The sequence below is a fragment of the Sander vitreus genome, unplaced genomic scaffold, assembly GCF_031162955.1.
Source record: "Sander vitreus isolate 19-12246 unplaced genomic scaffold, sanVit1 ctg320_0, whole genome shotgun sequence".
Classification (NCBI taxonomy): domain Eukaryota; kingdom Metazoa; phylum Chordata; class Actinopteri; order Perciformes; family Percidae; genus Sander; species Sander vitreus.
This window is the reverse complement of record NW_027595467.1, coordinates 1-25,000: the sequence shown is the minus strand read 5'-3', so window position 1 is coordinate 25,000 and position 25,000 is coordinate 1. Positions and strand designations below refer to the sequence as shown.

Genomic DNA, 25,000 nt, shown 5'->3' with positions numbered 1-25,000 from the left:
AAGAATAATAATTACTTGAGCGGTTTTGATAGGGCATCACTGGTACTGGGGCTCCCAGGCACTGGTACTGGGGCTCTCAGCATCGCTGGTACTGGGGCTCTCAGCATCGCTGGTACTGGGGCTCCCAGGCACTGGTACTGGGGCTCCCAGGTGCTGGTACTGGGGCTCCCAGGCACCTTGACTGGGGCTTCCAGTGGTGCTGGTACTGGGGCTCCCAGGCACTGGTACTGGGGCTCCAAGACACTGGTACTGGGGCTCCCAGCACGCTGGTGCTGGGGCTCCCAGCATCGCTGGTACTGGGGCTCCAAGACACTGGTGCTGGGGCTCCCAGCATCGCTGGTACTGGGGCTTGGCCCCCGAATCATTTCTGCCTTCCCCCTCCCTCGGATCCCCCTCCCAAACAAAAAATGAAGTCTGTGTGTTCAGGTTAATAAATAAATACTAAAGAGCAAGTTTCTCTCCATCTGTCAGTCAAATGATCTGAAGTTGTAAAAATATTGATTAACGGCTTTAAAGCCAATAACAACCTGCGTGATGACGTCACATGCTGTTTGCAGTCAGATTGGTATTTGGAATAGATTTGAGACATTTTAAGGTCCATTCATTTTCGAACTGAATCGCTAAACATTCAAACTAACATTATGGAACAAAGTTTGCATGACACCGTCAATCTACAGATGATTAATATTACACCAGATGTAATAGTGTTTATGTGTCATATCAAGCTATATGAAGACAACAACCATGCTATGAAAACATTGCTATGATGATGCAGTTCTATTTCTCTCTCTGGTCTCCTCGTTGGTCCTCTTCTATCTGACTCAGTTGACACCCCCGTGTCTGCAGAGAAGGAGGAGATGACAGTGTTTCCGCTAGAATGTTTTTTTCAGTGGGGGGGGGTGTTGGACGTCAGAGTACGGGCTTATCTGCTAATGTAAGCTACCGACGCGCTCATTTTACACACAAAAACAAAACGCTGAGTGAACATTACTAGCTCCATTTTTCATGTTGGTTTTGAGCGGTATGCACCCCCACTAACCTGGAAACCGGTTTTAAATCAGTAACGTTACTACAGCGTGTCGGAGGAATACACACAGACTCCTGCAGCGGGAGTCAGAGGCAGAGGGCGTCACAGCAGCGTGGCTAACGTTAGCTAACGTTAGCTTCTTGTCTCATCTGGGTCTGATTAAATTGGGGTCTGGGGCAGTAAATTCATCACAATGCTATTTTCCAATAAACTGTAGCTGTCATATTTCACGGGCGTGAGTGTGGATTTCATGTCGCGGCTTTCCTCACTGTTTATCACTTACTGAGTGAAGTAGTACTCGCCCTGTTGTTCATTTGGTTGCCATAACTTGGCGAGTGATGACGTCCTGTCACTGTTCCAGTTGCTCTGCTCACCCTAGGGGGAGAGAGAGCTCACCCTAGGGGGAGAGAGAGCTCACCCTAGGGGGGGGGAGAGGATGACAGTTGCTTGAGTTCAGTAGAGCAGACGGCACTACGAGTTTATGACTTTTCATAAACAGCTGAAGGAGCGGGGGTACATAGAGGAAACCCTGTTGTGCGTTGGCCCTATTTCTGATACCGTGGCGCTGGACATTTTACCGTGGCGGACCGCCACCATGCTATCAACATAGAGGAAACACTGGATGACCTAAAAGTTCTTCTTTTTATGGCAGGTTGCAACCATAAAGTGACTTAAAACGTAATCACAATTCATTATTTATTCTCCAAATAATGTTTCCATCAGCGTTCATCACATCCACCGTTTACCATCTCAGAGGAACTCCTCTGAGAGCCAACGTACAAACGTGTCGATATTCATGAACTTCTATCAAAGTTACTGTTTCCATGAGACATTTTTCATTCCATATTACTTAATTCACATAAAAACATCTAAATCCTGTCTGTCTGTCTGTCTCTCTGTTTCTCTGTTTGTTTGTCTGTCTGTCTGTCTCTCTGTATATCTGTATGTCTGTCTGTCTCTCTGTATATCTGCCTGTCTGTCTGTCTCTCTGTATATCTGCCTGTCTGTCTGTCTGTCTGTCTCTCTATATATCTGTCTGTCTGTCTGTCTCTCTATATATCTGTCTGTCTGTCAGGTGCACACAGACCAGGACAGTGGGAAGGTGTTTTATTTCCATCCTGTGAGTAAACAGACCACGTGGTCCAACCCCCGCGGGCCCACCCCCCCGCCGTCTGCAGACATGGACCGGTCCAGAGGGTGCTCCCCCTCCCCTCTGGTCTCCCCTGCCTCCTCGCAGGTACGAGTCACCAGCCGCCATGTTAAGGACCAAGTAGAAGTAGTCTTTATTGTTATAGTACGTGTGCAAACATCAGCAAACGTGCAAAACAGGTGACTAAATACATATACTGTAAAAGTATTTTAACGATCTAAAAGCACGGCGTGAAGCGCCTGGTGCAGGTGCGTTTAGGGCGTGTCCATGCGCGCTGCGTTATTGACTTTAGACCAGGTTTTTGTTGGTCAATGGCGCCATCAATTCCCGTTACCTCAAGATAGCAATATTCCCAGAATGCACCTGAACACACCTCCCTGTAAGACCAGCATGCCCATGGGCCACAGATGGGGTCAGGTGCATTTTCTATTTAAACAACGTGGGCGCTGGACGGGAAACTGAGAACTGCGTCGGTCTTAAACTAGCAAAGACACTTGGGTCGGGCTTTGCGCTGCGCTGGGTGCGACATCGGGCCCTGTGTGTCACTATGAAAATATGTGAAAGAAAGTAAAAATGACATTTTCTGCAGAATTCATCCCTAAATCTCAAGTGCAGTTCTGTGTTTCTGAGTGTGTTAGTTTGTAAAGGTTGTAAACAGACAGTGTCTGTTTGCTCAGGGCTTACTTTCAGTCAGACTAGCTTTGGGGAAGTGTGCAGATCTAGCAGGCAGTCTGCTCTCTACGGAGCAGTTGAAACACACCTGTCGTCTTCCTAACTAAAGTAGAGTAGTAATATTCTACTTAAAGTAAACTGCTTCCTGTCAGGGTTCCTGTGTTTGGGAGCAGCTGGTGGATGAAGTCTCTGGGAGGTTTTACTACTACAACCCCGCGTCAGGAGCCACGTCCTGGGACGCTCCGGAGTCCCCCTCCCCCCCAGGATCCACCACCAACAGGAAGCCCTCCGAAGGCCCGGTACGAGCCAGACACAAGTCTGCTTTTAGATGACTCAAGTCTTCCAGATTTAACCCTCGTGTTATCTTCCCGTCGACCATGCAACTTTATGTTTTTCTGGGTCAAAATTTAAAAAAAACTTTTTGGTTGTCTTTTTCAACACTTTTTTTTTCTGACGTTTTCGTCGTATTATCTGATGTTTTTGTCGATTTCTTTCCCCCTTTTTCTGACGTTCATTCATACATTTTTAATCAAATTCAATGAAAGTAGTGAACCGATCATTTATTTAACTTGTGAAGAGCGTCATATGGAACCATCCACGTTATTTTCTTTTGACAATTTGGTTGAAAGAAACCCAAATTTCTGATATGGAACCTTTTAGAAACTGGGTCAAGGAGGGTTAAAGGCTGTAACACACCGGGGGCCAGATGAATTGTAGAATTGTGTCTGGAGAACATTGTAGCATATGTCTAGGGCTTTTATTGTGAAAGGCAAGAATGGAAAGATTGTCTCAGGTAAACGCTGCCTTTGTCAGGGTTGAATGGAGTAATAAAGTGTCCGTCTGTGCAGTCTGTAGTTAGGACAGCAGCCTCTGTGTTGTTGTTATGATCCTCGTAATTAAACTACACAACGGGATTGGTTGATGTCTTTAAGCTCCAGAAATTCAACCTCGTTCGCCGCGTAATAATGCCGTTCTGTGTGAAAGTACTCAGGACAAAAAAGACTGTTTTGACGTCTGAACGAATGGCATTTGAAGTGAAATGTTATACAATTTAAACCGGCTCTGTGCTCTGTGTTCATGTGTTTAAACTGAAGCCTCCGCTGCCAGAGGAAGATTACCCTGTTAACCCCCACAATGACAACGTCTTCACAACGGTACACACACACACACACACACACACACACACACACACTCACTCTCTCTATCGCGTCATCTTGAATATTAAATGTCCGTCTTTGTTTTTCCCAGAATCCCCAGCAGCAGCCGGTGACGGTGCCGCTGATTCCCAGAGCCCATCTACAGGAGGTAACCAGGCAACACATCAGGACGTCTGGCCGCCGCAGCCTTCATTCTCTAATTAACGGTTCTTTGATTGTTCCAGATTCCGTCTCTGCCCCAGAGGCTGATGGGAAACGGAGTTTCTGAGGAGGGAACGACGGCGTCGGCCAGGAACTGGAGACACAGCATGGCCGAAGACGTGAGTCAAACAGAAAGATAACTTCTCAAGACAACGCTGTTTTAATTGGTTTATAAAAACGCATTTTAAACATTTCTTTAGTTTTTTTTCTTATATGGAACGAATTAAAACAGTTTGTGTGTTTCAGACGTTCACTCCGAGCCACCGGAGGAACGTCTCCGACTTCACCGACATCTCCAACAAGAGACAATCTCCAGACAGTCAACAGGTACACACACACTCACCTGTCTCTGACACTCACTCACCTGTCTCACACTCACTCACCTGTCTCACACTCACTCATCTGTTTCACTCACCTGTCTCTCACTCACTCACCTGTCTCACACTCACTCACCTGTCTCACACTCACTCACCTGTCTCTCACACACACTCACCTGTCTCACACTCACCTGTCTCACACTCACTCACCTGTCTCTCACTCACCTGTCTCACACTCACTCACCTGTCTCTCACTCACCTGTCTCACACTCACTCACCTGTCTCACACTCACTCACCTGTCTCTCACACACTCACCTGTCTCTCACACACACTCACCTGTCTCACACTCACTCACCTGTCTCACACTCACTCACCTGTCTCTCACACTCACTCACCTGTCTCACACTCACTCACCTGTCTCTCTCACACTCACCTGTCTCACACTCACGCACCTGTCTCACACTCACGCACCTGTCTCACACTCACCCACCTGTCTCTCCTTTACTGTTAAAACGTTATGTTCTTCTTTACATTTTTCAGACTATTTTTCCATTTTTTTATGCTTTGTTTTTGAACTTTTTGAACTCTATGTTGTTGTTTTTTAAACTTTTTTTCCGCTGCTTTTTTCGACGTTTCTTTCAACGTTTTGAAAAACTTTTTTGTGTGAAGATAACTTTTGCAAACACGTAGAGACGGTCTCACCTTTCCTCTCAACCCTGTCCGTCTGTTCTTCTGTCCATCACCCATCATTCATTGGTCCACCCCCTGTGATGTCACTCTGTGATGTCATCCCGTTAGCTTCCTGACAGACCCGCCCTGAAGAGGAATCTGTCCGACCGGACCGTTGGCTCCCGCCAGCCACATGTACGTGCCGCGCCCTGATTGGCTGTCGGGTGTCTGTCTGGTGGTCGTGGGTCAGCTCTCCTGTAGTTACCACGGAAACGTTTCCATGGGGCCGGGTGTTTTTACTAACCGTTGTTCTAACTAACGAAGAATCAAACTAACATCTTATTAAAGGAGAAGATTAGATTTCTCAAGAGCACGCTGTGCAATTATTTTCAAACAAAATGATTTTCAAAAAAAAAAGAATTAATGAAAGTATTTTTCCCAAAATGATACTTATTATACCGGAAAGTTTTTCAAGCAACCACTAACCAAAAATCCTGAAGCTCTGGTGATGGTTCAAACACACACACACACACACACACACACACACACACACACACACACACACACACACACACACACACACACACACACACACACACCACCCCCATGTTTACCTGTCTCTGTGTCTCTGCAGTGCCATCTGCTGGAGAAAGCAGGCATCATGAATAAGACCAAAGTAGCCGATAACGGCAAAAAGATCAGGTGAGCCATTCTTCATCTGTGTTTGTGAGTGAAGTACAGAGTCTTCTCCGTGATGTTCATGTATATGATGGGATGTTGTGTGCTTCTGTGTCTGACAGGAAGAACTGGAGTCAGTCGTGGACCGTCCTGCACGGAGGGATCCTCACCTTCCACAGAGACCCCAAATCTGCCCCACCCGGCACCGCTGTAAGACCCACCACACAGCATCTCGTTATCACATATATAAGCCATCAGCAGGGCCACGCACCATCTGCACACGCACCATCTTTAGCCGATTTCAAACCAATTAAAATAAAACTCAGAATGTTAACACACATCACTGCTGAAAACTGCACATTCTGTTTGAGGATATTAAATATAACAACAACAGTATGATTGGACCTTCTGATTGGATGCTGATGACTTCCTGTGTGCTGCCCTTCAGAATAAATCGTCTCAGATAGTTCCAGAGTACACGGTGGAGCTGCGAGGAGCCTCGGTGGGCCGTGCCGCCAAGGACAAGTCCTCCAAGAAGAACGTCCTGGAGGTACGCCGCCCGCTACCGCGCCCACTACACGCACTTCTCAAGGTTCTCTCACCATGGCAACGGTTGCTGTATTAACCTGTGTGTGTGTTGTTGTCTGTGCAGCTGAAGACACGTCACGGCTGCGAGTATCTGATGCAGTACGACACGGAGAGCATCATCACCGACTGGCTCAAAGTGATGCAGGACACCATCAGACAGCTGGTAACACACACACACACACACACACACACACACACACACACACACACACACACACACACACACACCCTCTCAGGTCTCAGCTGTAGTGTGTGTTTCAGGATCAGGGTTATCTGACAGAGGACGAGGACGAAGCTGCTTCAGATAAAGAGGACAAAGACAGGAAGAGGACTGGTGAGTCCCCGTGCTTTCTGATCCTATCACATGGTCTTCATCTGTCCCTGGTCACTCCCAACTGGTCAGACTACAGCACAGCGGCAGCTCTGGACCAGTCAGCTTCCCCTCGTTACATAAACAGTGTCAAAATAAAGTCCCAACATGGGTGGGATTAACCAAACTAAAAGCCCCTTCAGAGACCCTGACACTGGCTCCCAGAGAGCTCTAAGTCTGAAGTTATGACACAGAGGAGAAGGATGTTCTATCACTGAAATGTTTCTTCTTCATCTTCTCCTGTGCTTTAGCGAGCCGGACGTCAACAGGAACCGCCGACTCGGAGCAGACGCGAGTTCGGACCAAACTCCGGCGCTTCCTCCAGCGAAGGCCGACGCTGCAGAGCGTCAAGGAGAAGGGCTACATCAGAGGTAAGCTGTTTCCATGGTGACCCACAACAGGAAGTGTATGTGCAGTCATCATCATCATCGTCATCGTGGTGCTGTGTGTTTTAGACAACGTGTTTGGCTGTCACCTGGACACGCTCTGCCACAGAGAGAACGCCACCATCCCTAAGTTCCTGGAGAAGTGTATCCGAACGGTGGAGAGGAGAGGTACACTACATACTGCTATATACTTCTATATACTATATACTTCTATATACACAACATACTGCTATATACTTCTATATATTATGTACTTCTATATACTATATACTTCTATATACTACATACTGCTATATACTTCTATATACTATATACTACATACTGCTATATACTTCTATATACTACATACTGCTATATACTTCATATACTATATACTTCTATATACTGCTATATACTTCTATATACTATATACTTCTATATACACAACATACTGCTATATACTTCTATATACTACATACTGCTATATACTTCTATATACTATATACTTCTATATACTACATACTGCTATATACTTCTATATACTATATACTTCTATATACAACATACTGCTATATACTTCTATATATTATGTACTTCTATATACTATATACTTCTATACACTACATACTTCTATATACTTCTATATACTATATACTTCTATATACTATATACTTCTATATACTACATACTGCTATATACTTCTATATACTTCTATATACTTCTATATACAACATACTGCTATATACTTCTATATACTATATACTTCGATATACTACATACTGCTATATACTTCTATATACTACATACTGCTATATACTTCTATATACTTCTATATACTATATACTTCTATATACTTCTATATACTATATACTTCTATATACTTCTATATACTACATACTGCTATATACCATATACTTCTATATACTTCTATATACTACATACTGCTATATACTTCTATATACTATATACTTCTATATACTACATACTGCTATATACTTCTATATACTATATACTTCTATATACTACATACTTCTATATACTTCTATATACTATATACTTCTATATACTTCTATATACTTCTATATACTTCTATATACTTCTATAAACTATATACTTCCATATACTTCTATATACTTCTATATACTTCTATAAACTATATACTTCTATATACTTCTATATACTATATACTTCTATATACTACATACTGATATATACTTCTATATACTATATACTTCTATATACTATATACTTCTATATACTACATACTGCTATATACTTCTATATACTATATACTTCTATATACTATATACTTCTATATACTTCTATATACTACATACTGCTATATACTTCTATATACATCTATATACTATATACTTCTATATACTATATACTTCTATATACTACATACTGCTATATACTTCTATATACTATATACTTCTATATACTATATACTTCTATATACTTCTATATACTTCTATAAACTATATACTTCCATATACTACATACTGCTATATACTTCTATATACTATATACTACTATAAACTATATACTTCTATATACATCTATATACTATATACTTCTATATACTACATACTGCTATATACTATATACTTCTATATACTATATACTTCTATATACTACATACTGCTATATACTTCTATATACTATATACTTCTATAAACTATATACTTCTATATACCATATACTTCTATATACTTCTATATACTTCTATATACTATATACTTCTATATACTATATACTTCTATATACTTCTATATACTATATACTTCTATATACTACATACTGCTATATACTTCTATATACTACATACTGCTATATACTTCTATATACTATATACTTCTATATACTATATACTTCTATATACTTCTATATACTATATACTTCTATATACTACATACTGCTATATACTTCTATATACTTCTATATACTACATACTGCTATATACTTCTATATACTATATACTTCTATATACTTCTATATACTATATACTTCTATATACTACATACTTCTATATACTTCTATATACTATATACTTCTATATACTATATACTTCTATATACTTCATATACTATATACTTCTATACACTACATACTTCTATATAATTCTATATACTTCTATATACTACATACTGCTATATACTTCTATATACTATATACTTCTATATACTACATACTGCTATATACTTCTATATACTATATACTTCTATATACTACATACTTCTATAAACTATATACTGCTATATACTTCTATATACTATATACTTCTATATACTACATACTGCTATATACTTCTATATACTATATACTTCTATACACTACATACTGCTATATACTTCTATATACTATATACTTCTATATACTACATACTGCTATATACTTCAATATACTATATACTTCTATATACTTCTATATACTTCTATATACTTCTATACACTACATACTGCTATATACTGCTATATACTTCTATATACTATATACTTCTATATACTATATACTTCTATACACTACATACTTCTATATACTATATACTTCTATACACTACATACTGCTATATACTTCTATATACTATATACTTCTATATACTACATACTGCTATATACTTCTATATACTACATACTGCTATATACTTCTATATACTATATACTTCTATATACTATATACTTCTATATACTACATACTTCTATATGCTATATACTTTGTTCAAAGTTTCTCAACGTTTTTGGGGCCTTGATCGTATTGTATTTAGCTGGTTTTGTCACAGACGGAGTGTGTAACGGTGTCTGTGTGTGTGTGTGTGTGTGTGTGTGTGTGTGTGTGTGTGTGTGTGTGTGTGTGTGTGTGTGTGTGTGTTCAGGTCTGGACATAGACGGGATCTACAGAGTGAGTGGGAACCTGGCTGTGATCCAGAAGCTGCGACACAGAGCGGATCACGGTAACAGTCTTATTAGTCTTATTATTATTATATATATAGAGATATCTCTCTCTCTCTATATATATATATATATATATATATATATATATATATATATATATATATATATATAAACTGATGAAGAATATCAGTGTGAATGTAAACATAGTGTCCAGTCTCTCTGTCAGCTCTGCAGCAGTGATGCTAAACTGTCTGTTTTACTACTAGCAGCTGTGGCCTGATAATGCTGTGTTAATAAAGCTGAGGCATCAGAACACGCAGCGAGACAGATGGGAGGTGTTAGCCTCTTTCATTAAAGGAACCTGTATTGGAGAAGGCATTCACGTCTGTTTTTGAATTCAGTGCATTGGACACTAATCTGCCAGAGACAGCAGATGAAGCTAACACTGATCAGCTGAAGTGATCAGTCGGAGACACACTGGCTTATAGTTTTGGGAATAGTTCATGTCATTAGACTAAGACTAAAGTGGAGTCTTTATTTCTTCTCAAGAGAAACTTCAATAATATCCAACAAATATATAGACCGTTTCCCTGGCATCGCTAGGCAACAGATTAGGTCCATGTTTACTTCCTGTAGGAATAAAGTGAATGTAAACATAGTCATTGTGTCTTTTCCTCATTGTGTCCCTGTTTCTGTCCCTGTTGTCTCATTGTGTGTGTCCATCTGTATGTTTCTGTCCGTGTGCACGTGTGTGTGTGTGTGTGTGTGTGTCCCTGTGTGTGTGTCCCTGTGTGTGTGTGTCCCTGTGTGTGTGTGTGTGTGTGTGTGTGTGTGTGTGTCCCTGCAGAGGAGCACCTGGACCTGGAGGACGGCCAGTGGGAGGAGATCCATGTGATCACCGGAGCTCTGAAGCTCTTCCTGCGGGAGCTCCCCGAGCCGCTGTTCCCCTTCAGCTGCTTCGACAAGTTCATCGCCGCCATCCGTCAGTACACACACACACACACACACGCACACACACATACCTACCTACATCCCATACCGAACACACCTCAGCCATGCTAACACATGTTAACATATGCTAACATATACACAAACACCTTATATCATCACAGCCATGCTAACACGCTTATATGCTATAAGGCCAAGTCAGACTGAGGAGGAGAGACTAGGTGGAGTCAGGCTGAGGAGGAGAGACTAGGTGGAGTCAGACTGAGGAGGAGAGACTAGGTCAGACTGAGGAGGAGAGACTAGGTCAGACTGAGGAGGAGAGACTAGGTGGAGTCAGACTGAGGAGGAGAGACTAGGTCAGACTGAGGAGGAGAGACTAGGTGGAGTCAGACTGAGGAGGAGAGACTAGGTGGAGTCAGACTGAGGAGGAGAGACTAGGTCAGACTGAGGAGGAGAGACTAGGTCAGGCTGAGGAGAAGAGACTAGGTCAGGCTGAGGAGGAGAGACTAGGTCAGGCTGAGGAGGAGAGACTAGGTGGAGTCAGGCTGAGGAGGAGAGACTAGGTGGAGTCAGACTGAGGAGGAGAGACTAGGTCAGGCTGAGGAGGAGAGACTAGGTCAGGCTGAGGAGGAGAGACTAGGTGGAGTCAGGCTGAGGAGGAGAGACTAGGTCAGGCTGAGGAGGAGAGACTAGGTCAGGCTGAGGAGGAGAGACTAGGTGGAGTCAGACTGAGGAGGAGAGACTAGGTCAGACTGAGGAGGAGAGACTAGGTCAGGCTGAGGAGGAGAGACTAGGTGGAGTCAGGCTGAGGAGGAGAGACTAGGCGGAGTCAGACTGAGGAGGAGAGACTAGGTCAGACTGAGGAGGAGAGACTAGGTGGAGTCAGACTGAGGAGGAGAGACTAGGTCAGACTGAGGAGGAGAGACTAGGTGGAGTCAGACTGAGGAGGAGAGACTAGGTCAGACTGAGGAGGAGAGACTAGGTCAGGCTGAGGAGGAGAGACTAGGTCAGGCTGAGGAGGAGAGACTAGGTGGAGTCAGGCTGAGGAGGAGAGACTAGGTCAGGCTGAGGAGGAGAGACTAGGTCAGACTGAGGAGGAGAGACTAGGTCAGACTGAGGAGGAGAGACTAGGTGGATTCAGACTGAGGAGGAGAGACTAGGTCAGGCTGAGGAGGAGAGACTAGGTGGAGTCAGACTGAGGAGGAGAGACTAGGTGGAGTCAGACTGAGGAGGAGAGACTAGGTGGAGTCAGGCTGAGGAGGAGAGACTAGGTCAGACTGAGGAGGAGAGACTAGGTGGAGTCAGGCTGAGGAGGAGAGACTAGGTCAGACTGAGGAGGAGAGACTAGGTCAGACTGAGGAGGAGGAGAGACTAGGTGGAGTCAGACTGAGGAGGAGAGACTAGGTGGAGTCAGGCTGAGGAGGAGAGACCAGGTCAGGCTGAGGAGGAGAGACTAGGTGGAGTCAGACTGAGGAGGAGAGACTAGGTCAGACTGAGGAGGAGAGACTAGGTGGAGTCAGGATGAGGAGGAGAGACTAGGTGGAGTCAGACTGAGGAGGAGAGACTAGGTGGAGTCAGGCTGAGGAGGAGAGACTAGGTCAGACTGAGGAGGAGAGACTAGGTGGAGTCAGACTGAGGAGGAGAGACTAGGTCAGGCTGAGGAGGAGAGACTAGGTGGAGTCAGACTGAGGAGGAGAGACTAGGTCAGACTGAGGAGGAGAGACTAGGTGGAGTCAGGCTGAGGAGGAGAGACTAGGTCTGACTGAGGAGGAGAGACTAGGTGGAGTCAGACTGAGGAGGAGAGACTAGGTCAGGCTGAGGAGGAGAGACTAGGTGGAGTCAGACTGAGGAGGAGAGACTAGGTGGAGTCAGGCTGAGGAGGAGAGACTAGGTCAGACTGAGGAGGAGAGACTAGGTGGAGTCAGACGGAGGAGGAGAGACTAGGTGGAGTCAGGCTGAGGAGGAGAGACTAGGTCAGGCTGAGGAGGAGAGTCTAGGTCGAGTCAGACTGAGGAGGAGAGACTAGGTCAGGCTGAGGAGGAGAGACTAGGTGGAGTCAGACTGAGGAGGAGAGACTAGGTCAGGCTGAGGAGGAGAGACTAGGTCAGGATGAGGAGGAGAGACTAGGTGGAGTCAGACTGAGGAGGAGAGACTAGGTGGAGTCAGACTGAGGAGGAGAGACTAGGTCAGGCTGAGGAGGAGAGACTAGGTGGAGTCAGGCTGAGGAGGAGAGACTAGGTGGAGTCAGGCTGAGGAGGAGAGACTAGGTGGAGTCAGGCTGAGGAGGAGAGACTAGGTGGAGTCAGGCTGAGGAGGAGAGACTAGGTGGAGTCAGACTGAGGAGGAGAGACTAGGTGGAGTCAGGCTGAGGAGGAGAGACTAGGTCAGACTGAGGAGGAGAGACTAGGTGGAGTCAGACTGAGGAGGAGAGACTAGGTCAGACTGAGGAGGAGAGACTAGGTGGAGTCAGGCTGAGGAGGAGAGACTAGGTGGAGTCAGGCTGAGGAGGAGAGACTAGGTGGAGTCAGGCTGAGGAGGAGAGACTAGGTGGAGTCAGACTGAGGAGGAGAGACTAGGTGGAGTCAGGCTGAGGAGGAGAGACTAGGTCAGGCTGAGGAGGAGAGACTAGGTCAGGCTGAGGAGGAGAGACTAGGTGGAGTCAGACTGAGGAGGAGAGACTAGGTCAGGCTGAGGAGGAGAGACTAGGTCAGGCTGAGGAGGAGAGACTAGGTGGAGTCAGGCTGAGGAGGAGAGACTAGGTCAGGCTGAGGAGGAGAGACTAGGTGGATTCAGACTGAGGAGGAGAGACTAGGTGGAGTCAGACTGAGGAGGAGAGACTAGGTGGAGTCAGACTGAGGAGGAGAGACTAGGTGGAGTCAGGCTGAAGTAATTCAGATAGATGAACGTCCACGTCTTTCCTCAAAAGACCGCGAGGTCGATCACAGATTTACTGGTGCTAAAATGGAGAATAATCATTGTACGTACTTTATACAGAGTGAGCAGCAGCTTCTTGTGGAAGTATGATGACGTGAAACACATTATTTATATAAAAAGAAAAGAAACACGGCCGCTGTAATGAAACGGAGAGAGAAAGCGTAGCAGACGATCACGGACCGACTGAATGTGTAAGCAGACTAAATATGAACATTAACTGACCTCTGCTCTGAAACCATCATAATCAGACCACTCAAGGATTAGGATACTAATCATTTACACTCATTAACAGTTGGACTCTTTGCCTTAAAAGTAAGCAGAAGATAATGTTACTCAGGAAATTTACCATGAAGATCAACTTTCTACAACGCTAGAATATGATGTATGAATATCTCTTTCACTCTGTTCCTCCCTCTCTCTCATGGGCTAAAATATTAATGTCCTAAGTCATATTAACTTCCACTGCTCGCTTTTAATGCAAAGTGAATAACTGTTCTTTTTGCAAATGACAGTGACTCATTGAATGGTTTCAGTTAAGAGCAGTAGTTCATAAATGTATATTTTTAGATATATCATTCAGTCTGTCCACTATTATCTGCCACACTTTTTCTCACTGTTTTTTTTTATATGATTTGCTCCCTTATATATATGGACATAGAAAAGAAAGACACTGAAGAAACTGGACTCTAAAATCTAGAAACTATACAGATAATTAAGTGATAAATTCCATGCACACTGTAAACATGAATGGAACAGACTATACTCATCAGTTATTCCCCCCAGGTCAAAAACCATTGGGGTGTCCTCCCCCTGTTGTTACATGAATGTCCAGTAGCCTACATCACTAGATAGTTACTGGTCCAGTGAACTAAGACGATCATTTGGGAGGATTGTACCATTAGGATATGTTCTTTAAATTGTACAATCCTCCCAAATTATAGTCCCAGTTTACTGGACAACACACATTGTGTGCTAAGAATGCCAAATACAACGCACATGGAAGAGGAACACACATGATCCTTATTGTTAGAGAATTAAAAAAAAAAATCAACAAAAATAATTGCAGGTGCATTGGTCAACTATAGAAATGTACAGCGTTGTTTGTATCGCCCTTAGTAACAGACTTCATTAAAACACATTTGAAATGTTATCAGCCTTTTCTAATTATCTCAACAACTGCCATAATATATCCATCAAACTTCTAACAACAATATGAACAGCAGTCTTCATACAGCAATATAACAGGAACAATGACTGTCACATGAATAATAATAAGGTCAAACCACTGCTGGGGGGTCAGAAAAGGCTCCAGGATTAAATAATCCTGGCTGTTAGCCTGGTCGGGAGCAGGCTAGCTGTTAGCCTGGCTGTTAGCCTGGTCGGGAGGAGGCTAGCTGTTAGCCTGGCTGTTAGCCTGGTTGGGAGCAGGCTAGCTGCACAGAATAAATCTCCATGGTGATTTATGTGCCTCCACTTTCGTGAAACCGAGTCAAGGCTAAATTCATCCAGGATAACGGGGAAATCCCTGCTTAATCCCTTATCTTGGTTTTGTGAAACAGGCCCCAGGACTACAGCCTGAGAGTCTCAGGGCTATACACTAACATATAATTGAGATGTCTGTGTGTTTGTCTCCCTGCAGAAGTCCAGGACTACAGCCTGAGGGTGTCCTACATGAAGGACCTGGTTCGCTCTCTGCCTCTGCCCAACCACGACACCATGGAGCTGCTGTTCAAACACCTGCGCAGGTGAGCTCACTCCCAGACACACACACTGTAAAATAACCTCACCCACTGGTTGAGGTTTCTGTCGCCATCTTGTTTTTTTGGAGCCAGATGACGAGAGGGTGGAGCCAGGGAAGATGACCCATGTCAGCCAGTGTTGTTTATGGTTTAATTGAGTTTATTTGTTGCAGAACAGAAAAAACTAGAGAATGCATGTGTGAATGCTGAAAGGCTGACGCATCCCATAACATATGACAGATGCGGAACATTTAAAGTTTGAATGGTGTTTCTCAGTCAATGTATGAATGTGTCAAATTTGAAAATTCCATCCATTCACTTGAATGGGGGAACATTCCCTGAAAATGTTGAATATTTCTGAAATTATAAAAGTTATGGAAATTTTGTATAGAAGCAGTAATGTCCTAATCGTGCTGAACGTTTTGATGTTTGAATGAAGTTTCTATGTTGAAAAATGTGGAAGGAGTTAATGTGGAAAAAAAAGGGTTCGGAAAAATAATAATAAATACGTAGAAGAACATAGGGTTGCCTTCTAGCATTCACGCCAACAAATTACATAGAAGAAATACAAAAACACATCCAAGGTTTCTATGGCGCTGCACTAAGCCTTCTGCAGGGTTTGTGCAGCGGTGCGTAGGTTGTTACTCAGCTCTATTTTAACATTAGATTAGATTGACTTTATTGATCCCAAATTGGGATTGTGCTACAATAGAAAACTTTCAGACACACAGCACACATCAGAATATACAAGACATACTAAATAGGATAGAATACAAAAACAACTATTCAAAAAATATACACAAGGAAGAATGTACAAACGTATATATAGGAGTGGCGAATAAAAACGTACAACTACTTCAGTAGTATTTATAAAGTCACAATCGTCATGGGCGGTGTTAAGCTCCGGACGGAGCCACGGTGCCTCTGCTAAATAGTCTCAGGAAGGAACTTGTTTTGGTGGAACATGTGGATGTTCAAAAGTAGTTTTAGATTGGACAGATAGTCTAGCTAGCTGTCTGGATTTACCCTGCAGAGATCTGAGGACCAGTTAACCATAGTCCACCAGAGGTTAGAACGCCAACACAGAGACAGAGGAAGGGGACGGACTTCCGGCCAAAATGAGAGTCATCCTGCGAGATTTTCGGTGGCAACAGAGCAATCCCAGAAGTGAAACATCGAGGATATAGACTAGAATACATACAACATACAAACAATTTCAAAATGAAATAGCCCTCTAAATAAAGGCTATTTCACTTTTTGCCAAAAGAGTGCCTTTGAACTTTTTGTGTTCCCTTCCAAAGAACACCTTCATTATTAGTTTGAACTTCTTTGCACTCTAAACTTCTAGACTCAAAACAGGAGACTTATTGTTGGATTTCTCTCTCTCTCTCTCTCTCTCTCTCTCTCTCTCTCTCTCTCTCTCTGCAGGGTGATTGAGCACAAGGACTCTAACAGGATGTCCGTTCAGAGCGTCGCCATCGTGTTCGGCCCCACATTGCTCCGTCCGCAGACTGAGTCGGCCAACATGACAATCCACATGGTGTTCCAGAGCCAAATAGTGGAGCTCATACTCAACGAGTACCACACCGTCTTCTCCCAGAGTTAAAGGAAACAGACCTCTTCTCCCAGGGGGAGAGGAACCTCCAGAACATCCAGAACCTGCGACGGTTCTCCGAGAAGCCTCCCAACCACCACGAGACTTGCCAAACATCTTCCAAAGTGTCTGAGGATACATCTCCACTGCTATGTTTTGGTTTAAAAAGGAAGCTCTTCTGCTACGTTTCCCCTTCTCATTCCCCCTGCTCTGGTGTTCCCCCCTCTCATTCCCCCTGCTCTGGTGTTCCCCTCTCTCATTCCCCCTGCTCTGGTGTTCCCCCTCTCATTCCCCCTGCTCTGGTGTTCCCCCTCTCATTCCCCCTGCTCTGGTGTTCCCCCCTCTCATTCCCCCTGCTCTGGTGTTCCCCCCTCTCATTCCCCCTGCTCTGGTGTTCCCCCCTCTCATTCCCCCTGCTCTGGTGTTCCCCCTCTCATTCCCCCTGCTCTGGAGTTTCCGAGCCCCTAAACCAGAGACATTTGGAAACACCGACACTGACGCCAACGTTTCTCCACTTACACACTAAAACGTAGCAATGTAAATGCTGCCTGAACCTTCTCGAACTTTGGCTCTAATCATCACCTCCTCTTGAAAGTTCACAGAGGATTGAACCTGGAATCTGCGGCTACATGATGCCTTTTTCTAACCACTGTGCCTTAAATAACCCAAGAAAACATTAAGAGGAACCACCTAGAACCCTGGACTGGTTTGAACCCTTTGACAGCAGCATTGCTCTTTTTTTCCACGGTAACAGACCAAAATGGAACGTATTTTCTTGGCACCTTAAAACCTCAAGATATCTCACTTTGAGCAAAACTCTCCCAACAATGTCCAGATCCTACCTAGAACCCTGGACTGGTTTTTACCCTAGCCTGCAGACTATATAATGCCTTTCACTAGCCACTGTGCTCTGAATAATCCAGGTAGAAGTTGAGTTTAACTACATCGAACCCTGGCCTCATCCTGAAACTTAAACCAGCAGCTTCACTGCTCTTTCAACACAACAGACCGAACTGAAACACCTTAAATAAACATTTTCTCACTTTGAGAAAGAACTGTTCCAACAAGTTCATCTACAACCTCGTAGAACTCCTGACCCAAACATCATCTCTGCCTTTCATTGGAAATATGGGCTTTTGAACCTTGAAACTGTTGAGTACTTAATGCTCCAACTACCAGACCCCCAGCCTTACATCACCCTTTTACGCCAGGGCTACATGGAAAACATAACGGCGCAGGATTGTGGGAGTCACAGGCGAGATGCTGAGCTTCTGCTTTGGGATTGTTGTTTCTTCAGTTTTTGGAGCCGGCACGGCGGTGTGAAATTGTTCATTGAACATTGTCAGCTGTTATCAGAGGAGGCAGGTTACAGGAAACTGTCCCACCAAGTTTATCTACAACCTGGTAGAACTCTGGACCCCAAACATCACCTCCGCCTTTCTTTGGACATCTAAATGTATGGGCTGTTGAACCTGGAACCTGTTGAGTAACATAATTCTCCCATCTCCAGACCACCAGCATTACATCACACTTTTAAATCCTGAATGGGACCACCTACAACCCTGGACTGGTTCTCAGGTTCAGGTTACTTTATTTGTACGCATAGGTAAATTTGTTGCTCAGTTAAGAAGTGCAGGGCATCCATGACACACAGTTCAGTTTAAGATTAGGACAAATATGGTGGTTTGGATTAAAACACTCCCAAGGAACATGCATTACCTGGATGCAACTCCGCTCCCAGCATGCAACTCCTGTGTTTTATGTTTTATGACCCAAACATCCCCCACAAACTCCTCCCTACGCAGTCCACAGCATTCTTATACAGCACCTTTTAATGTGGTGCATACAGCAAAAGAAACGTGGAATATATACAAACTGCAGTGCTTACCTTGTCGTAGCTTCATGTACGTACATGGTTCATGCGATCACGCTGCTCTGGTGCATCCAGTCAGCAGATGGTGTCTTTGTAACTGCTGAACTCTGCTGCTCTTCAGGTGTTGTTGTCGGGATGTTTGTTCAGTTAATTAAGATATCGACGTGTTTATGTACTTGTTCGTAGAGTCTCGGTAAGGACGTAAAAGCACAGAAAAGTCACTTTCTTAGTAGGGATGCTCCATTATTAAAGAAGCCATTAATATGATTATTTGGGTCAATATTAAAACCAGGATTATTTAACATAATTACTGACTTTTGGAAAGATGTTGCATTTATTGAAGTTAAAAAACAGTGAAACAGTGAAAACACCTTCAACTGTAACATTTCCCTTCATACTTAAGAACACAAGACTAAATAAGAGTTTACTACAAAACATAATGTGCAAAATAATCGTTCTCGATTATTCTGTTTTGGTGATCATAAATCGTAATCAGGATTAAAATGTGGATTAATTGCAGAGCATCATTTCTTAGTCAGTGTGTGCTGATGCCAAGATCATCTTTTACTGTAGTTTGACAAACAATACCTTGGTATTAAACACATCAGTCATGTACAGCATGAACTGTTGTTTTAAACAGATGAATAACACTAAAGGAGGATGGAGATTAGAGAAAGATAAACACACCCTGGACAGAGAACAAGAGGATAAATTAAACTGATACTTTAAATCAAAATAAGGGTTAATAGAAAGTTGAGAGGACCAAGAATGTTTCCCTGAGGGACTCCACAAGTTATTAGACAGAAAACTACAGGAAATATTAATTTTTAAGGGATTCTAGGTTTTACAGGAACATTTTTACTGCTGTTGCTGAGTTTTAGAAATGATAATCTGCACAATGCTGTATGTTTTTATAGTATTGAGTTTCTGTATTACAGATATAGAACAAAGTTAACACGGACAATTAGCAGTTTAAACTCTGTACATAAGAGGGTATTTTACTGAACTTTAATACAAATAAAAACTGATCTGTATGTCAGTGTTCCTGAGTGTTTTTTCATATATAATATGCAAAGGCGTAATGGGACATGTAACGGTGGAGAGAAAGTCTCCATACCTTAGAGAGCGTTAGCCGTGGCAACGAGTGATGCCAGATTAACTTCTATCTACCGTTGATTGTGTTTTATATTGAATTCTACCGATATGCATCATTCTCATCACTATGATAGTCTACACCAGTGGTGTAGTCTAATGTATTGTAGTGGGTATACTGTACTGTATGTATGGGCCTATATATATATGGGCCAGAATGGGGGGTCTGGGTGTCTTCCCCCATGGAAATTTTGAACGTCAAAGACTTCATTTCCTGTATTATGATAAACTTTTATGCACCAATTTTACGGCGGAAATACCTTTATTTATTCCTTGTGAAGAAGAAAAACACAGATGACATTTCAAAATATATCTAAAATATAATAGAAAGTATGTTGTTACGTGTCAGTTCACGGCACTGCTACTGGACGAGACAGTGGATCATAACTCTTCACTTCTGTGCTTCTGTCAGCTTTGTTTGGCGCAGCTCCGTGCTGCCTTCAGGGAAACAAGACGTCAGAGCATCATCTTAAGCAGTGTCCTGTTGTGTTCTTTAATTTTTCAATTCAATTTTATTTATAGTCTCAAATCATAACAAGAGTTATCTCGAGACACTTTACAGATAGAGTAGGTCTAGACCACACACTATAATTTACAAAGCCCCAACAATTCCAATAATTACCTCAAGAGCAAGCATTAGCAGTAGCTATTGCGACAGTGGCGAGGAGAAACTCCCTTTTAGGAAGAAACCTCGGCCAGACCCAGACTCTTGGTAGGCGGTGTCTGACGGTGCCGGTTGGGGGTGTGATGAACAGTGGCAATAATAGTCACAATAGAGATAATGGAACAGTGACTACAATGGTAGTCGAAGTAGTTCATGTCATAGTAGGGCACAGCAGGGCGTTACGGAATGTAGCGTGGCACAGCAGAGCATAGGTGGATGCAGTGGACGCAGCAGGACGCAGCAGGACACTGCAGGGAATCTCAGAGCGTAGCAGGGTGTAGCCGGTCCACAGCGACAGCTGCACCCAAGACCCAGATCTTGATGTCACCCTAATCCGAGGCGATGTTCTGGGCGAAGAAGAAACATAAGGACTTAAGGACATAAGGAGCTAGGTTAGAAACAAGCATTTCTGGGACAAGGATGCACATAAAAGGAAACAAGTGAAAAAGAGAAGAGAGAGCAGCTCATGGTGTCATTGGAAGGAAGGAACTTCCCCAGCAGTCTAGAATTATAATAGCATAACTAGGAGAGGCAGGTTAAAGAGAGGTGCCTGGTCGGGCTAGATCTCTCCCCAACCGGATCGGGCTGTACTGGCCTGCCTCCCTCTACTTTCACTATATTATTGCTACTCACAGTGGTTTGGTCCACTGCCTGCTGTACCTTAGGATCTGCACTAGACTCCCAGTCACATCGGTAGTGACAGGAGTGTAGTAAGTAGACGGTTCAAGGCTGTTTTAGTCACATTAAACATCGGATGAAGTTCTTCTTTTCTCAAATAGAAATGATGCTGAGTAATTAATGAATTAGTCATGACAAAAAAGTTCACTATGTTAGTGTAATATAATGTAACGTTACCTAGCTTATAGCTTGTTGGATAGAAATGCACCCACTACAACTAACGTTATGTGTGAGAACTGATATTAGGGTTAATATTGAAGATCTACAGTTGTGTTTTGCTGAATATGAAGTTAAGTGGCAGATCAGTTAAATATATATCCTCTGTCCCAGACAAAACCTAATATTTATGTGGAGGACGCAAGATCATTTTAGATTTATGACTGCGTGGTGAACCTATGAAACTAACTCATATTTAGACATCTGACGTTAAAGATTTGTGTTGTTGTTGCCCAGATAAAATGACAGAACATAAGATCCTTTTTCAGTAGGCTTACACCAAAACGCCAAGTAAGTACAATAAGTCCTCATAGCAAGACAATTTGGTAACATCTTTATAAGAATGGGTGCTTATGGAAATACTAACGTCACTATGTCACAGGAAAAGGAGACAGAAAGAACTGAGGGACAGGGAGACCAGGGACAGTCAGGTGGAGAGTCTCAGGGAGACCAGGGACAGTCAGGTGGAGAGTCTCAGGGAGACCAGGGACAGTCAGGTGGAGAGTCTCAGGGAGACCAGGGACAGTCAGGTGGAGAGTCTCGGGGAGACCAGGGACAGTCAGGTGTAGAGTCTCAGGTAAGTGTGTTGAGCTCAGTTCATATTTTTGGAGGTGTGTGTCTGTCAGGGTGAGCAGATGAACTTTACCAGTGGCTCACTAATTTACATTATGATCAGCTAATTTAACAAGTGTACAAAAGCATTGTATTTCTTTTATATGGGGACATATTTTCAAAATAAGTCATTATGTTTAAAGGTATTTTTGTGGCTTGATTGTAAACAACTTAAAAATAAATACATGGTTTTAAAGAAGAATATTTTGGTCAATTTAGTCAGCTTTTTTATTGAATCAAGAGAAACACTGAAAAGAAGGATAATGGTACAGTCTCCATGCTACACTAGTGATAGTATTAAGGCTTTCCTCTGTGAACACATGTCCTCTACCAGTATAATAGGCTGTATTATTTGTGTCCCCTTCAAAAATTGCTCTTCCGAAATTTTATGTTTATTGTCCCCCCCTACTGTTAGATCAGATTTACGCCCATGTCTGGTTCCCATCCTACTTTTAGAGACTCTAGGAACCACAAGTAACTCCGCATTCTGGGAGCGCAGTGCTCTAGTGGGACAATAAGGTACTATGAGCTCTTCAAGATATGATGGTGCTTGACCATTTAGAGCTTTGTAGGTCAGGAGAAGGATTTTAAATTCAATCCTTGATTTTACAGGAAGCCAATGCAGAGAAGCTAACACAGGAGAAATATGATCTCTTTTCTTAGTTCTTGTCAGAACACGCGCTGCAGCATTCTGGATCAGCTGGAGAGTCCTAAGAGTTTTATTTGGGCATCCTGATAATAGGGAGTTACAATAGTCCAGCCTGGAAGTAACAAATGTATGGACTAGTTTTTCAGCATCTTTTTGAGACAGGATGTTCCTAATTTTGGCAATGTTACGAAGGTGAAAAAAGGCTGTTCTAGAGGTTTGTTTTAAGTGGGCGTTAAAGGATATATCCTGATCAAAAATAACTCATAGATTTATTAGTGCTGGAGGCCAGGGCAATACCATCTAGAGTAACTACATCTTTAGATAATGATGTTCGGAGGTGTTTGGGGCCCAGCACAATAACTTCAGTTTTGTTTGAGTTTAACATCAGGAAATTGTAGTTCATCCATGATTTGACATCTCTAATGCATACTTGAAGTTTGGCTAACTGACTGGTTTCGTCTGGCTTAATTGACAGATATAATTGGGTGTCATCCGCATAACATTGAAAGTTAATTGAGTGTTTCCTAATAATATTGCCTAGAGGAAGCATATATAAGGAGAATAGAACTGGTCCAAGCACTGAGCCTTGAGGAACGCCATGGCTAACTTTAGCGTACTTGGAGGATTTATTGTTGATATTGACTGTCTTGAGAACATCCTGTCTTGAGATCAATCAGAGAAATAGGACTTAAACCAGCTTAGTGCGATTCCTTTAATGCCAACTAAATGTTCCAATCTCTGTACCAGGATGGTATGGTCAATAGTGTTGAATGCAGCACTAAGATCTAATAAGACAAGTATGGAGACAAGTCCTTTGTCAGCAGCAGTTAGAAGGTCGTTAGTAATTTTCACCAGTGCCGTCTCTGTGCTATGATGCTTTCTAAATCCTGACTGAAAGTCCTCAAATAAACTATTGCTGTGTAGAAAGTCACATAACTGATTAGCGACTACTTTCTCAAGGATCTTGGAGAGAAAGGGAAGGTTAGATATAGGTCTATAGTTGGCTAAGACCTCAGGATCGAGGGTGGGTTTTTTCAGAAGCGGTTTTATCACAGCTACTTTAAATGACTGCAGTACATAACCTGTTAATACAGACATACTGATCATGTCTAATAATGTGGTGTTAACCATGGGTAACGCTTCTTTAAGTAGCCTCGTTGGGATGGGGTCTAATAGACAGGTAGATGGCTTTGCTGAAGAGAACTGTTGAAGGTCTATAGGAAAAAAGCAGTCTAAGTATATGACAGGTCCTGTCATTCTTTCTAGCACTCCTGCATTCAAAGGTGAACCATTAGAAGTTAAGGGCAAAAGGTGATGAATTTTATCTCTAATTGTTATAATTTCATCATTAAAGAAACTCATGAAGTCGTCACTACTCAGAGCTATAGGAATAGATGGCTCAGTAGAGCTGTGGCTGTCAGTCAGCCTGGCTACAGTGCTGAAAAGAAACCTTGGGTTGTTCTTATTTTCTTCTATCAGTGATGAGTAATAGTCTGATCTGGCATTTCTGAGGGCCTTCCTATATGTTTTCAGACTGTCTTGCCAAACTAAACGAGATTCTTCCAGTTTGGAGGAACGCCATTCGTGAGATTTGTTTTAATGCGAGTTTGGGAGTTATACCAAGGTGCTAGTTTCCTTTGCTTCATCATCTTCTTTTTGAGGGGAGCAACAGAGTCTAAAGTCGTCCGTAGGCAGGCCATAGCAGCGTCTACAAAATGATCAATTTGGGAGGGACTAAAGTTAACATAAAGGTCCTCTGTTATATTAAAGCATGACATTGAGTTAAAGGCTGTTGGAATATTTTCCTTAAATTTAGCTATAACACTGTCAGATAGGCATCTAGTGTAGAAGG

General features: G+C 42.9%; 1 protein-coding gene across 1 annotated transcript in view; it reads left to right on the top strand.

The window, feature by feature from the left end:
• Positions 1 to 20,211, top strand: part of LOC144513691 (rho GTPase-activating protein 27-like) — a 48,657-nt gene extending 28,446 nt beyond the window's left edge. The window contains 18 exon segments of the mRNA XM_078244872.1: positions 2,103 to 2,264; positions 3,002 to 3,148; positions 3,944 to 4,003; positions 4,098 to 4,154; positions 4,231 to 4,326; positions 4,454 to 4,534; positions 5,324 to 5,389; positions 5,829 to 5,896; positions 5,995 to 6,082; positions 6,321 to 6,422; positions 6,525 to 6,623; positions 6,722 to 6,794; positions 7,082 to 7,201; positions 7,286 to 7,384; positions 10,071 to 10,148; positions 10,937 to 11,071; positions 15,611 to 15,716; positions 17,139 to 20,211. Of these exon segments, the coding sequence (XP_078100998.1) occupies positions 2,103 to 2,264; positions 3,002 to 3,148; positions 3,944 to 4,003; positions 4,098 to 4,154; positions 4,231 to 4,326; positions 4,454 to 4,534; positions 5,324 to 5,389; positions 5,829 to 5,896; positions 5,995 to 6,082; positions 6,321 to 6,422; positions 6,525 to 6,623; positions 6,722 to 6,794; positions 7,082 to 7,201; positions 7,286 to 7,384; positions 10,071 to 10,148; positions 10,937 to 11,071; positions 15,611 to 15,716; positions 17,139 to 17,316 (1,815 nt within the window). The 3' untranslated portion in view covers positions 17,317 to 20,211.
• The last annotated feature ends 4,789 nt before the right edge of the window (positions 20,212 to 25,000 follow it).